General features: G+C 38.3%; 1 protein-coding gene across 5 annotated transcripts in view; it reads right to left on the bottom strand.

Annotated features, from left to right (window-relative positions):
- PPP1R13B (protein phosphatase 1 regulatory subunit 13B) overlaps nt 1-17,105 on the bottom strand; it is a 2,314,431-nt gene that overhangs the window by 151,827 nt on the left and 2,145,499 nt on the right. For all 5 annotated transcript variants that reach the window (XM_044074501.1, XM_044074499.1, XM_044074502.1 and 2 more), the window contains 2 exons: nt 11,637-11,803; nt 10,904-11,103 (listed from right to left, as the gene is read on the bottom strand). In XM_044074501.1, coding sequence (XP_043930436.1) covers nt 10,904-11,103; nt 11,637-11,803 — 367 coding nt within the window. The remainder of the gene's footprint in view (nt 1-10,903; nt 11,104-11,636; nt 11,804-17,105) is intronic.

Raw genomic sequence — 17,105 nt, 5'->3', positions numbered from 1 at the left:
AATTCTCATAAGGAGGACGAGAGTATTCTTGTTCAGAAGAGGAGTCAGAGGAAATGGAAACCTGATCTGAAGATTCATATTCTGTCTCTTGCCTAAGCCTCTTGTCAGGAGGGGGATGGGAACCCCTGATCAAGGTAATTAGGTCTTCGGCCATTTTGAGCATCTGTTTTTTTAGGCATGGAAGTCTGTCCAGGAGAATGCTGTACTTGTTTCTTTGTCTTTAGAACTGCTTTAGTTTTTGCTTTGGAAGCTGAAGTAGGTTTTACATACAACTGTGTAGGTCTGAAAACACCCTCAGAAGCCGATGCCTGCTCAGCGGCTCCGGACCCATCTGAGGGAATAGTTTCCGAGTGTCCAATACCTTGAGTATCCAGAGGCCTAGCTGGCTCCACGTGGGAGTCGTCAGCAGCCTGTGGCTCTGAGGTAGCAGGCGTCAGGGGCTGCAAAAGTGTCTCACTGAGAACCGGCGACTGGCCTAGAAGAGACTTCGTCGGTTTTGGACCTCGGATGCCTGTCCTTTTCTTTGTCTTTGCGCTTTTTATGAACTCCGGTCATCGGTTGTTCCGACGGCATTATATAGTTAAACCTTCGGCCAAAATAATGTAAAGCAAAATCGAACCAATGCTTAATAGTGCGTTGGTTGAATCTAGCAAAAAACCGACAACTAGTAACGTTGTGGTCAGGGCCTATGCAAGGAATACAATAAGAATGAATTGTTAACTTTTACTGACATCAGTCTGGAGCAAGAAAAAGTTTCCCCAACGAGGTACTTAGCTTTATTGAAGACTTCGGATCTGAAATTCAAATTTGAAAATCTTTGGAGTCGGCCGACTGGCACTTGCGAACTGCTTTTGTTTCAGGTACCACACGGCAAGAAAGACTGAAGAAAATGGCGTTGGCTGCATCTTTTATACCCCTGGCGCACTGACGTCAGGGAAGAGGCGACAGCAACCAACGCCGGACCTAGACTTTGTAATTCAGGCCGACTGTGGGTAGCCTGCCAGCAGGATAACCCAAGTGTAATGACTGCAACAGTGAAACACGATGCTGCCTGATGTTCTACATTGACCAATCAAAAATCGCAAAGCGGAGCCACTTCTGTTTAATGCGGAACTGACTGATGTTCCGCACTAAACAGAAGAGGATTCACTGTGCGATTTTTTTTTTGATTGGCTCATATACAGGCATACAAGCCAATCAAAAATCGCAAAGCAGAGCCACTTCAGTTTAATATGGAACTGCCTGATGATCCGCATTGAACAGAAGAGGCTCTGCTGTATGATTTTTTTGATTGGCTTGTATACCGGCATACAGGCCAATCAAAAATCCCAAAATGGAGCTACTTCTGTTTAATGCGGAACTGCCTGATGTTCCGCATTAAAGACCTTTTTTTTGGTTTCTACGTGTCCCTTTACAAATCTGGCAACCCTGTCTGGTTGAGTTGTCAGCCAGGAATGCCTCTTAATGACAGACCCAGTAACAGTAGCCCTACAAGCTGCTTCTACAGCATCATACCCACACCTGACAGTATATGTCTACCCACTTACAAAACAGTTTGGGCATGGCCTAAAACTTTAGCTTTTAGGGTGTCATCTTTAACTCCACTATCTCCAAGGAATTGCCTGAGAATATCATACTGAAAATTTGTCATGTCTGTTGCACAGTTTAGGGCTCCAAATGTCAGGAAAGATGCTCTGTAAAGTTTCTTTCCAAAACCAGTCTAACAGCCTACTTTTACTGTCAATGCGGAGGATGTCATACCCTGTGGCCAGTTTTTTTTCCTTAGCAGTGTCCAGGGACTTTACTATTAAGGGGAACAGGAGTAATGCATAAAGGAGTACTTAACACACTTCAAAAACAAAAACAAAAGAAAAAAATATGTTCAACACACGAGGACTGAAAAAAATAAGATGAGCTTAGTTACCCCTAGTGCCTTGGCTGTATGCCTTTAACGGAGTAAAACACCACCAATGTAATCCAGCACTTAAATACACCCATTAATTACAAATTTAAAGAAACAGTACCCACATATTAAAAAATATAACAAAATTTCTAACTACTATTACTAACTAAATTAAAGCTAAATGACATCACTATTTAATCCTTTAGGTTTCACTGTATTAAATTTCATCGTATCATCTTAGATTTCAATTGCTTCAAAGCAGTTACTTTATCACCACCACAAGTTAAAAGCACGTGCCAAAAACTTGTATCAAACTGGTCCATTATGAACCTTTTAACTTTAATGCTAAAGTATTCACAAAGTTCTTATTTTTAACATCTAATGTGTGCTCCGGTAAATTTCACTTTTTCTTTTTGTTTGACCAATAATACTACAGTGGTGTGCAACTGCAAAAAATTCCATAAACCTCACAATTTTTTTGTTAAAGATTAATGCTGAAGAATCTTCCCATTAAGCATAACTTTTTTTTCAATAAATATCTTTATTAAATTATCATGTATGACATGGGCAATCCTACATTTATATAAATGAAAAACAAACATTGACACCACTTTAGTTGCAAACATTATACATCACAGACACCACTGAAACAACTATAGTTGCAAATATTATACATCACTTATAATCTATCCAATCACTGCCTGTTAAGCATTATATGGTTCATTCAAATCCTACCTCTTAAACCTTGTTTTTTCTCTGCATATATTGTTCCCACAATTCCCATTTTTTTCTGTGTAGTTCGTTCTGTCCCTTTTCTGAAGATCCCAATTTCAGTTGTTTTACCTCTGTTACTATACTATACTTCTAGTAAACCTGGTCTACACTTTGATTTCCATTTTTTAGTAATTGCTTTTTTGGCAGCCTCCATAATTAGACTCAGCAAGGCTTTTACTGTGTTTTGGCAATTCCGATTCTGTATCATAGCTCAAACAAATCATCTCCCCAGTCAATCCAATCCACTCGCCCAGCATCTGTGACAGAGCAGTTCACATTACACTCCCAAAATTATGTTTCCAGCTACCTCTTTCTTGTCAGTCACACCTCCAACATTTGCTGTGACATTTGTTTGATTTGGGATCTTTGCTTGGAAGTGTTTACATAGGTATTTTTATACCCCAAGTAGACTCCGAAAATGTTTTCCTTTGTAAGACAGCAAATGGTGTGATGGGGAAGAATGCGGTAACTGGGAACATTTTCTGGGACTGCAATAAGCTGGCAGACTGTAAAAATTCCCTGCAGACTACTCTATCAGAAATACTAGGTGAGCAAGATGGTCTAACTAAGGAAATAATTGTTTGAGGTATGATACAAAACTGGAATTGCCTAGTCTAATTATGTTGGCTATCAAAAATAATTACAAGAAAATGGAAATCAAAGTCTAAACTAAGTGTAATAGAAGTAGTGGACATAGTAACAGAGATAAAATAACTGTAAATGGGATCTTTAGAAAACAGTAGGAACAAATTACATAAAAAAAAATGGGAACTGTGGGAACAATACATGCAGAATAACTTTTTGGAGAAGGAATGAAGTTTAAAAGAAAGCTGGACTTGAATGAACTATGCAATGTTTGACTGACAATGACTGGATAGATTATAAGTGATGTATAATGTTTGCAACTAAAAATATAGACTCAAACCAAGTACAATTCCACAGACAGCAGGTGCAAAGGCTCAAAGCGCAAATCCAAACTTCAAAAAACAGCCAGCACCACTTGGAAGGGATATAGAAACTTTAATAAAGTAGTACCACAGTCAACAGACCGGTTTTGGCCAAATGGCCTTTATCAATGTATCAAATGAACTGCAGTAAATCACAATATATACATAAAGCAAACAATTAATTACTTAATTGAGCAATTATAATTCAATAAATAAACTCACAAATGGTCATTAAGACCTGGTGGAAATAATCCACCCAGTCTCACAATCCATGACTTCTCCTTTTTAGTAAGAATGTTGTGCCAACCAATCTTGCAGCTCTTGTTACCCAAATTTTTTATTAATAATAATAAAGTGAAACTTGGCAGAAGAATGTCTAATGGTATGCTTACATAAGGCACTTGTTAAATATTTATTCCTAATATTACTGAGATGTTCCGATAAACATAGTCTCATGTGCCTAGATGTCTGGCCAATATAAAAAGTTGAGCAAGTACATACACAGCAAGATAAATCACTCAGTCACTACCGCAGTTAGAAAATATATTGATGTTAAAGATCCTAGATGCATTTTTACTGGTAAATTCCTTAGTTTGAATGATACACTTACAAAAAGAACAATGGCCATAGGGAAAACACCCCACCAACTTAACACCATCTAATGTCATCTGGGACAAACTGGAAGATGGTATATTATGTTTGTAATGACTGAAATGACTGGCCAGGTTCTTACCCCTACGAAAAGAAAATAAACAACTATTGCCCAACAAGTCATTCAGTCTATCACCAGCCAATAAAATGGCCAGTGCTGTTGCACTAAATCCATAAAATGGTGGATATTCCTACATAACATGTAGTAAATCTGATATTCTGATCCTGATTAACCTGTTGCTTATACGTAAGTAAATCACTCCTAATTTTGTACCGCCCTACTAATTTTAGCTAATCGTGTAAAGGTTTTATTAAATCTTGGTCAAAATGTGCATGATCTTCCCTGTTAGAGCAGATACGACGTATCCTCATAAATTGGGACTTAGGGGATATTTTTGATTATATGTTTTGGATGATAGTTGGATGCGTGTAACAGCGTATTTGAATGAAAAGGTTTTTGGAATACATAACTAATGTACCATCCTGCAATCTATGTAGATTAACATCCAAAAATGAAATATTCTAGCAATAGTCTCAGAGAAAGTGAAACTCCCTACGTAGGATAAGAAAGTGAACTCTCTTCTGAGTATGAATCAGAAATCCGAGGACAAAACCCTGAAGTGTCCTTGCATCTTCCTTTTCAGATTCAGAATCTTGAATCTCTTCAGGAAAAGAGGAATCCTGCTTTCTTTTACTAGAAACTACTTTATAAGAAGGATCAATAGCCTAAATTAAACTTGAACCAGTCCCAGTAAACTACTCCTATCCAAAGAAATTTGAGGATGAGTAGACAGATGCTTGGTTTTCTTTTTTTTTGACAGGAAAAATGGTCCCAACCTTGTTACTAAAGGCAGCAGCATTATGACACAATAGGGAAAAGTTTCCTGTTCCCTCTTCAAAGTACCGACAAGAGTGGCTCTCCTTTGCCCACTAAGAGGACTCCAACAGCCACAGAGGATATGGCTATCATTCTATCCACAGTGGCTGTAGATGCTACACCAGAGGGATCCAAGATAAAAGATGAATGGTCTGAGGTACAACACATGGTCACAGCAGAGTTACCCACCTGTGGCTGATACAAATTGCTAACCTGATGTAGTGGCAAAGGCTTTTTGCTTTTTGCTTAACTTTTTCTTTTTGTGGCTGGAAGGAGGAACAAATGTGGGACCTGTGTCCATGGTAAAGGTGAAAATAGTGCCTCGTTCTCATGGAAGACAAGCAGCAAATAATGATAAAACTAGCAGTCCACAAAAATACTTTTTTTGATAGAAACAAAAACCATAGCAAAAAGCACTTTAAAACACTATGGCAGCATCACAATGGAAAAATAAACAGTTTCTCTGCAGAAAATATGTTTTCAGTTAGTTTACACTACTTTTAAAATGACAGAAAGAAACACATGCTCTATTTATAAGAATGTTACAGTCTTGAGACAGTCATAACAACACTCCTAGCTTTAAAATAACATTCCTGAAGAAGAAAGTAATAAAACATTAACGAAGGTTATGAAAATTGAAGGCTTCTCCCCCAAAGGGAAGTTATCTGCACAGCAAAGAAAAGCACAAGCTGACCATTGATACTCAATCCTCAAAGTAAAGCTCTGAAGGGCTTTGCGCCCAAACTGATCTTCTAGTCAGCTCAGCACAGCTGGAGCTGCTTGACAGTTTAAGCACGTGGAAGGTGTCCTAAAGCTTTGGAAGCTGGCTGGCCATTGTACCCCTGGCAGGATGTAGCACATATACCTAAGGCTACTGCAGCAATGAACAATATGAAGAACATTAGATGGAACCCATGATCCAGGCAGGCACTGAAATTTCTTATGTCCTGCTTCTCCTCTCTGCTTTACTTGGCTTACAGTAACAAGAAACATCTTCATCCCAGTGGCATGAGGGTCTGGCTTCACCCATCCCCTAGAATGTGGCCACCCGCATCTGAGGGTGGACCATAATTTTCCTCAGGCCAGGGAATTTGTTAGTGCTCCTGCTCCTAACAGTCATGTCGCCTATTGAGGTGGGGGCTTGGAAGCATTTTTTTCTTATTGGGCTAACCCCACTCCTGGTGGCAAAGTGCAAACCAGTGTTTTGTGGGGAGGAGGGGGGATCACAATAACTCCGAACTAAACATGCATGTTTCCATGCTTGTGCACTGGGAGCTACCATCACTGGATTTACAATGCCAAGTGCAAGTACCTGGATCTGCTTCTGTGTATTATCTGCCTGAATGCCAAGGGATTGGCACTGTTGTGATCAGCCCCCCCCCCAAAAAAAAATGAGTGAGCCAGCAATGGCCACTCCCACTATGCTCCACCTGGCTTCTCCAGTGTCTGAGCTGCTACCCGAACTCAGGTTGTATAGGTTGTAGTCAGGACATTACCCTTCTACATCATGTAGATGGTCTTTTCTCCCTCTTTTGATGCAGAGAGACCTTGAGTAAATGTCTCTTCCCTTTTTAACATATGGAAATGAATGCAGACTGCTTCAATGTTTAACAAATGCTGAACTTCTGGAAGTGACCAATCTAGCTATTAATTTGAAGTAGAAGGGATGAAGCTTGAAAATGGAGTCACAAAACTTAGTGGAGTAATCTGCTGACACTAACTCTCTCTCAGACTTCTGCAGTCATTTGATACCACTGATGTGTAGAAAAGGGTGAATATTTCTCCTAAGGGAACGGAGTGAAACAGAGTGGTGTGATAAAGAGGACATGAATATCAATAGATATGGATATAAATTTAAACAAAGAAGGATCTGTCTTGCTGATGCAAGCCCTGCAACTGTTACCCCCTTGACTCTAACACTTCTCTTTCTGGAAAGTTTGTTGGCAAAGAGTTTGATATCCTTAATTGGGCAACAGACAGTCAGCAAGTACCAGGTATGGCATGGCTTTCATTTGAACATAAATGCTTACAAATATTGGGTAGATGTAAAAAGGTTAGGACGACTGGTCGAAAACAGCTTCTCACTTTTAAATTATCAAAATTAAGGAAAAAGGAAGTACAATTTTTTCAAGAAATATGGGTCTAGTTCTTTAAAGAAAGCTTTTAACAGAACCTGTAAACAACTAAAAATGCTCATCAAGAAATCAAAATTAGCATATGAAGTATCTCTATCTAGGAATGCAGACACAAAAAAGCTCTGTTAATTAAATCAATAGAAGACTATCAGCAAAAGACTTGACCCAATTTGGGATAAAGGAACTCTTCTATTAGACAGTACTTGATATAACTGTAATCGGAAATGATTATTTTCTTACATGATTTTCATAGGATCATGTACAACTGTAATTGCAAATTATTTTCTTACACGATTTTCCTCAGATTGTGTACATCTTGCCAAAAATCAAATTCCTGATAAAAACATGAGACATGTCCAAAAATGTTTGGTTAGCTCTCTTTTGTACAGGTTGAACAATAATAGTGGTACTGGCTTTGACTTAATTCTGGGATGTTTTATGGTTAGCCTTCAAGGATATTCGATAATTCTGTTAACAAAGTTATTTAAAACTTTAACATATTAAAGAATGATAAAGTTCCTAATTCGTGGAGACCAGCTAGTGTTGTTTTCATAATGGTGGAACTTATGATGTTGTTAGCAACTACTGCCCAATCAGCCTGACTTCACTTTTGGGCAAGTGTTTTGAGAGGTGCTTGTAATCTGTACTAGACATCAAATGTAATACCACTATATCTGTTTATCTAAGCCAAAGTGGATCCAAAAAATAGGTCAATGTTCACTACTTTCCAAATTTTATGAATTTGTTAGTGAAGCACTGAATAATGGGATTAGTGCTGGAGTGGTATATCGAAGACCTTTCTAAATAAAGCCTTTAATAGTATTCCACACTCTATCACAAAAAATTGATAATATTTGGACCTCCAGTGGTAAGTTATTTGCTCTATGCATTACTGATATCCAAGAAAGCTAAGGACAATTTATTTACTGTTTTATAACTATGCCAATCAAAGTTTAGGTAGTTAAAGTCTCCAACACGATAGTGATCTCCTCAAGTGCAGTGAGGTAGTTCTCATGGTCCTTTGGGGACACTGATGGGGTTCTGCAGAAGGAAGTGATACACTAGTTAGTTTTTTGTGTGATTTAGGTCTTTACGAGCCCAGGGTAATATGACATAAAGTCACGAGATTTCTAATAAACAAGTACTTCCCTGCACTTACCCTTAGGTCTGAAAGTATGACAGCTGCTGTACCTTGGTGCAGAGGGAGTGGCTTTACTGTCTCAGAATCAAGTTTTAGTTAACTACACAAACACGAATGTGTTCAATGTGTAGGAGAACCTCAAGTTCTGTTATCTTTCTGTTTAGACTGTAACACTTAGGCAGTGTTATGTTGATGTTCTCTGCACCTGAATTTACTACACTGGATGTCCAGTAAGGGAACTCTGCCTAAAGAAGGCACTATAAAGACAAACAAATATTTTAACCAGTATGAGAATGCCTTTATGCAAGAGGGGTAAGACATCCTTGCCGAAGCAGGACAACTTATTTACAATCTCATCCCAGGCAACAAAATACACTGGCTCCCTTCTGAGTGACACCAGCTTGTTAGCCAACCATTAATGATCTTGAACTGATATAAAATTATCATTCTTAATGAAGACAAGATGCTATTCAAGACCAGTGTTCTTCCTGCCTCTAATACATGCATAGCAAGTTATGTCATTTTTCTGGATGTCCCAGAGAGTGGAGCACTTAAGGTCATTCACTCCTATATAAGCCACAACCAGGTTATAATCATTCTCTGTCAGGTTTCCAGGACTCATGTGACATCTCACATCTTTGTCCCAGACAGGCCTCATGGCCAGCCTATTCTTGTCTAGCTGGTGAATGTGAAACTGATGTGTCATACAAAAGGGTCAACAATGAATAAGACACTTCCCTGAATGGTGGCAGGCTTTGATGGCCTCATGAGCGTCTGCCTGCCTCTATGATGACTAGTTTTGGAGCTGTTTGATATAGTGTTGGTGGGTATGGGACTCTTACACCATGCATATGAGGGTAAAATGTTATTGTGCTGACTCTAGGAGGCTTCAGTAGATTCTTTTTAACAGCCTTAGCATAGGGTTAAAGGTTTGGTGGTGGGCCCCGACTGGTGTAATGTTGTATAAGTGAGGTGCTTGTCAGCAAAAGCCTGGTGAGGGAGTTTAGCCTTCAAGTTAAGTAGTTACACTTCCTGCATGTTGTGGTGCTGTTAGGAAGTAGCGAAATGGCAGTTACATTAGGCAGTTGTTACACTACCTCAATGGTGATGGCAGACTGCTGTGTCTTAATGTCAGAGGCATCAGAAAAGGTTTGCAATAGGAGGAATTCTGAGGTTTGACAGTAAGATGCTGGACAGTGTAGGAAATACTTAAGATTGGGGAGTACTACCCCTTATAAGGTATTACTTGGGTTAGAGGTGCTAGCAGCTATTACATGCCATACAGTGCTCTAAGGGATTATGAACTACTCAGGAAGTATACAGTACTTCACGTATAGGAGTGCAACTGCCCTGGTTTGGAGGGAGTAACAGCTAAAATGTACTGCACAGTGCCACTATCTACAGGGATACAACTATGCACATTCATTCAATTTTCAGGCACTTTGTAGATGGAAATAATACTTTACACAAATAACTTTCCTTCACCGTGATAATGCTTATGTAACTAAATGTGTAGTATATGGGGTCTACTTTATAGTCGAAAGACCACTTACCCAAAGACGACTTTACTGAGAACTGTTACTTTACCGATCACACTACCGAATTTCTAAACAGGGTAAGTATACACTTGGCCAACATGGAATGAAGAAACACACCACAAAGTCAAACCCACCCCTCAACTAAATATACCAACTCTGGGATTGTACTACAGTGGGGAAAAGGGTAAATTCCCCATGTTGGCCAAGTGCATACCTACCCTGTTAAAAAAGTCGGTAGTGTGATCATTCGGGAAACAGTTTGGTGTTGTCGTCTCAATAAAGTCGTCTTCATTTAAGTGGTCTTTCAATGATTAGAAGTAGACCCAGTATAGGAGAGAGATACTGTAATTTCTCAGCAGTCTACTACATCACAAAAATGCAGTCTTGGTCTCAGTGATTTCCATTGCAACCCTTCAGTGCCTTTCTTTCTTTTATGCACCCAGCAGCAATACTTCTTTATCACATAAGCAATAACTCCTACTCAATGAATTAGTTCATTTAACTCACTGACATGAAACTGCATCAAGTTTACTCTTTGCCATTGGTTAATTCTATAAAATAATTTACTTAATAAAAATCTTAAATGACACATAAAATGAGAAGCATGTACTTTAAAAAGGAACTGTTGTAACAGCTGCTGTAAAATCTATCTCAGAAGGAACACTGAAGCAAATTTATGCTTTATTTCAACAGATAAAGCAATACTTTGATTACTTCACTGCTGTAACTATAACGAGTTTGATGAGCACTAAGGGACTTGCCTAAAATAAACTCTGCTTCTTGCTTAATGTGGAATACTATCCCCCATAAATAATGTAGTTCATATAACAGTAGTAAGTTTTCTTCCATACAGCAGTACATTTTTAAACCTCATTTTGATGTTGATGTGTCACACTATACAAAACAAATATCAAATGATAAAACAGACAATGCTTACCCCTAAAAGATTTTTAGGTACATAGCCTTCTTTCTCATTGAGACGAGCCCACCACCAATCTGTTTCACTGTCATCTTTGCGCCTCAAGACTGTAATGGCATCTCCTTCGAGAAACGATAGTTCATCATTACTCTGGGCATCATAGTCCCAGAGAGCATAAACTACCCCTTTGTTCATAACACCAATCTTCTCTTGTACTCCTATCATTTTGAGAAAAATAGGATTAATAAAGTTATGTCATATTTCAGGTAGCTGAACAAACAAGAGATGAAGTACAGTGACAGTGCTGTTCCCCTTATGACCAGACATTAGCACATTTCAGTATAAGATCTCTCGGACATCAAAAACAAAGGACAAATAAACCTTTAAGGGTGACACTGTTTACAGCCTCAGCTCTCTGTGGTTTAATTAAAACAATATGATTAATGTATGCAAATGTAGATGATAATTCTAAGAATTTGTCCTTGTAAAACACCAAAAAATCAAGCAACCCACATGAAAAGCACCTATTTATGTAATCACTGATTAACTCATCTACTAATGTACACATCTTACTCACTAATGAGGTACTGGAAAGTCAGGAGAAAGAGTTTGGTTTATATATTTGTTGGTTAACTCATCCACTATTAGTTTTCATTTTGCAGGTTAGACTATCCAATTTTTACAAAATTAATTCTGAGACTGAACTGTACTCCAAAGACTTTTCTTTTAATTTATCAAGAAAAAAACATACCATACAAGAACTGTGAGCACTGCATATAGCCTTCCTCCATTTCTTCACATTTGTCTGCTGCAGTCTCCACATCACTGATAGTTGTAGCAAAAATAGCAGCTCCTGATTCTACTAATAGTTTACAGAGGTGGACACTATTACAAGAAGCTGCACAATGGAGTGGCGTCCTAAACAGAAGTAATAGTAAACCATTACTGAAAAGAAAATGCAAATTAAGAGTACATACAGCACATTCCATACTGATTTAAAACAATGCCCTCTTGAAACCCAAAGTTGATGCTGTAGCTCCCTAGCACATTTGCATATAATGCTTTGTATAATCAAACTAACAAACCCACAGTGCTGAGAATTCTAATTGCACTGTAAACAAAGTGGTAGAATCTCTACCTCTGTGGACACTACAATCATGAAATGCAATACTACACTTGTTAATCTTTGTGTTTGTGACATGTGGTAGGAGATGCTTCATACCCACAAGTACCTTTCAGTTTTACATCACTGGTGCTGAACCCACTTCTAAATTACACATACTACTACAGCATTTAAAACATCACAGATTATGAATATGAAAAAGGAGGGAGAGAGAGCAAAACATAAAAATAAAATATGCACTGTAAAATTATGTAAATTTAAAGCTGCATGCTGTTGAAAACAAAAAGCTGAAGGAAAGTTCAGCTTTTCTGAACAATTGCTAATTCACTTAAACAATTGTGACCTGATTATACTTGAAGTTCAAAGTGTAAGATATTATTTCTAAGAATAAAAATACAATAAAATAAACTGAAATTGCATAAGTGTCTTAAAAGGGAAATAAAAGTAAACAATCACAAAAATAAAACTACAATTTAGAATCCACTGTGCACATTTAGTACCGAATGTTGATAAAAAAAGTCTTCTTTTGCCCCTAGCACAGATACCCTGTACCTCCTTAGCACATTTAAACAGCATCATTTTGTGTACCCTAAACTAATGACGCTAATGAACTAACAAGTCTTATGCACTGAATAGCTGAAGAGTGAATACAGCCAATGTAGTGAAGAAACTCCAGGTACCTTGAAGGAATGACACAGAAGATCTCTAATGAAGTGCTTCCCAAGGTATTACAGTTGGCAGTAGTGCTTGGGGACTGACTGAGAAAGTACAGTTGTGTAAAATCTTACCATAATGGTAGATGTCCTTGTCTTCACTGTTGCAGTATTCATTACAATAAGGATCCCGTGCCAAGGGCAGCCTGATGCTCGTCCAGTATGCCAAAGCCTTTAGGTTGCTTTAAGGTAAGAAGTACATCACATGTATTCCCCCTCAAGTCCAGACAAACCATCCTCAGAACTGACAGCCCTAGCAGGAATGTCAGTTCAAGGAAAAAAAGAGGTAATCAGTACATCCAGAAGACACCAGGGGTGGAGGGAGGGAGTGAATACTGCAAAAGTGAAGAGAAGGACATCTACCATTATGGTAAGATTTCACACAACTGTACTATGTTCTTCCATTTCACTGTTGCAGCATTCATTACAATAGGGAGAGTGCCAAATCTCATGAAGAAAAGAGAGAGGAGGAAGGACCAGTAGAACTCTCTAGGAAGCCATGAAAGATGGCCCTAGCAAAACCAGCTCTAGCTCTGGAAATTCCATCCAACGTGTAGTGCTTGGTAAACGTATACACACAAGTCCAGGCAGCTGCCTCAAGAATAGTGTTAGTATCCAAACCCTTGAAAAAAGCACCGGAAGAATCCACAGCTCTAGTAGAAATGAGCCACAGAAGAAGGAAGGCTCTTAACCATGAAAGGAACCACAAAAAGAAATGGCTTAGAAATCCAAGAAGAAATAGTTTGCTCGGATGCAGCCAATCCTAAGGTCCTAGGATGAAAGAAAACAGAGCTGATCAGGTTTACAAAAAGTCTTAATCTTACCCAAATAAAATCTGAGTTGTCTATGCACATCCAACGTGTTCAGCACCTTCTCACTGGCAGACTGTGGAGAAGGGAAAAAATGTGCAAATGTATAGACTGATTAAGGAACAACTCATTCACTAACTTGGGCATAAAAGGAGAATTAGTACACCCTGTCCTTATGAAATACCAAAAAAAGAGGGCAAGCCGTAAGGGCTTGAAGCTCAAACACCCGTCTGGCAGAAACAAGGGCCAACAAAAGGACAGTCTTCCAAGAGCAATGTTATAAGTAAGCAGAAGCTGCCGGCTCAAAAGGAGCTTGAGTCAATTTTTCCAAAACAAAATTAAGAACCCCGGGAGGAGGAACAGGCTTCCTGGGAGGTCTAATATGAAGGACGCCTTTAAGGAATTGTTTAGCTTCAAATCTAGAAGCTAAAGGAGGAGACAAAGGCAGACAGGCAGAGATAGTTAATAAATGGGCCTTAACACAGGAATAAACCAATCCAGCATTGAGCAAGTCGCACAGATATGAGAGAACCAAAGGAACACCCACAGAAAGTGGATCTAGGTTATAAAAAAGACACCAAACAGAAAACAGTAATACCTCTATGACGAAGAATAGGAATTTTGCAGATTTACAAGTTAAAGTATGTTTAAACAAAGCGTTGTTAGTGTTTTCCTTCCTTACACCCTTTGTCTCAGCCTTCTCTCATTTTTCCCTATATAAAAGGAATCACATGCCTCACAGGTCACCATGTATACCAAACCACAAGTATTGCAATTTGCAAATCCTTTAGTGGTGATAATTTTGCCTCTAAATTCCTATTCTTTGTCATAGAGGTATTACCCCCCCCCCCCGATCCCAGGGGTGGTCCTTGGGAGGCCTCTTTAGAATATAGAGAGTTATTTTGGCAATTAATGCTTGAGGCTAGCAGTCACCCAGGTTTAAATGAAATTATCTCTCTAAAACCTGTATTAAAGTTGAGATCAACCAAGTTATAACCACTCACCCATACATCAGTTGTACTTATATAAATATATTTTTTATACACATTTTAATATTTTTCATACATACATTTTTACATGTTTTTCAAACATCTTGCACACAGGTACATTTTTTATGTATTAATTAAAATGTTTTTTAGAGCATACAATATTTATATACATTTTTACTATGTATTCCTGCCTGTAAAGTTTTTGATTCACCACTAGATGGTGATATTGTGGTACTAATATCCTTATGTATTTAAATATTTATATATATATATATATATATATATATATATATATCGAGTGTTATTTTTTGGTTTTTAATGTTCTTTTAAGTATTTAAATCTATTGAACTATTGTATAAAACATTCAACAAGTATTAATTTATTTTTCTTTTCTTTGATTTTGTTAAGAAATCTGTAATTTCAATAACAAGGATGCTAACTGAATGTGTTAACATTTTAATTAGTTAGGAGACACCATTGGTAAATTCAAATAACATCTGACTTATAAATTTAGCACACTGAGCACTGTTTAGCTTTTCTGATGAAGTGCATGTCGACGAAAACACGCTGAGAACTGTAGCAGCATTATTGTTTTTGTACTGTGAGGTTTGTTCGTGGAGTGGAAATAAACATCTCTTGCTGATCTGCTGTGCCTGTCTTTTGAGATTACATAGTAACCAACCTGGTTCCAATTCCATCTCAGAAATGACCTGAAGGAATTCTGTAGTGTCTTGAATTTGGGACCGAACCCATGTCAATAGTGGTTTTAAATATTTTGTGAGAAATTGTGAGAGTGGTTCTGTAATGGAACTCCTGCCTGAGACAATAGATCTACCAGGTGGGTGGTGAAGATCCTTATGTATTTTAGGGAAGAAGTAAATGTACTGGCTCATAGGGTCAGACACTGTTAGAGTGGTGTCAGTAGTAATTCCCTCACTCTTGGCAGATAGCAAAAATTGATCAATTCGTTTTTTAAGACTAAAAGTTGGATCTAATGGCATACATGTACAGTATCGACCATCACTTAGTTGTATGTCAGCTTCCATGTGATATTGAGTCTAGTCCATAACAACCACCACCCCACGCTTGTCCGCAGGTAATAGGACCAAATCATGATTAGTCTCCAATTCCCGTATGGCCTGAATTTCAATCTTTGAGAGATTATTGGATTTAGCCCAGAACTCCCTGGAATGAAAATGTAGATCTCTGAGAATGCAATTCTGAAACATTTGAACATGGTGATGCATTGGAGGTGTAAAATTGGATTTATGATATTTGAAAACATCCTGAGAATCAGGATTGGATGTTGACTGAAAATATAAGTTTAGATTGAGTAATCTACAAAACGAAATAATGCCTTGTGCAAAAATATCTTCAGAGACAAAAAACAGGTATGAAATTGAGACCTTTATTCAAAACTTGTGTCTGAGAAGATGACAGAGAAGTGGAAGAAATATTTAACACATTGTTGTGTTTATTTCTGGATCATTAATTTCAATAGTCCCCCCATATTGTCTACCTTTGGAATGTTTCCCCCCTTTGTCTACACCTAAAGAGACCTGTGTATTACTTCTTTTAGATGCAGGAGAGTCTGGGGCATGCTGTGTATCGGGGTCCAAACCTGATGAGGACTCATCACCTGAGTTGTCATAACTTGATGAAGTGGGTTTCTTCAGGATCTATCTAGGTTGTTTCCTTTTGGCAACCTTCCTGTTGGTGTGCTCAAACCTAACCATAGCCCATTGTTCTGTTAGTATGGTGTCAAAGGATAATATATATATATATATAAATATATATATATATATATATCTTCTGGACGGAAGGATATTACAGGGAATTCAGTATATGAGTTTAGTCCCCAATATAAGAGGAACAAGACCTTTGACTACTAATGGATCTAACCTGTTTATTACAGGGATTATCATCAGATCGAGATGATCTGGCAATATTTGGTTTGGGCCATATAGCCAGTCAGAACAATGGGCCAGATAATTTACAACCTAACAACACATGTGAGAGACAATTCCTTAGATTAAACAAAACCATGAGGTCCTTACAGACCAATGTGTGGCAATCAAGGCTCTTCACGGCTTATTTAGCCATGGGTATTTCACCAAGGGGCCTTAGGCTACGCATACAACCACTAGTTAATAACATAGACACCGAACTAACAGAAAAATAGGCTATGGCTCAACAAAAAGCCTCCATGGGCTTTGTTGAAGTTTTAGCTGCCCATTATGAACGAATTGTTGATAAAGATATCATGGAGATCACCCAAATATCTGAAGATATCAAGAAACTTGTGGGACAGCCCTCCTATAACACATGCCTCAGGAAACTCAGCCAGGACCTATTAAATTTGTAACTAAAAGAAAGGAAAATGAGGAAGTTTCAGAGGGACCTGGCTGATTATGACAGAGGGCATCCATTTTCCACTAACAAACATGTTAGGTTTGAGCACACTAACAGGAAGGTTGCCAAAAGGAAACAACCTAGATCGATACTGAAGAAACCCACTTCATCAACTTATGACACCTCAGGTGATGAGTCATCAGGTTTGGACTCTGATGCACAGCATGCCCCAGA

This window comes from Protopterus annectens, chromosome 6.part0, assembly GCF_019279795.1.
Source record: "Protopterus annectens isolate FY-2018-M chromosome 6.part0, PAN1.0, whole genome shotgun sequence".
NCBI lineage: Eukaryota > Metazoa > Chordata > Ceratodontiformes > Protopteridae > Protopterus > Protopterus annectens.
The sequence above is the reverse complement of the archived record's forward strand: the minus strand, read 5'-3'. Positions and strand labels throughout refer to the sequence as shown.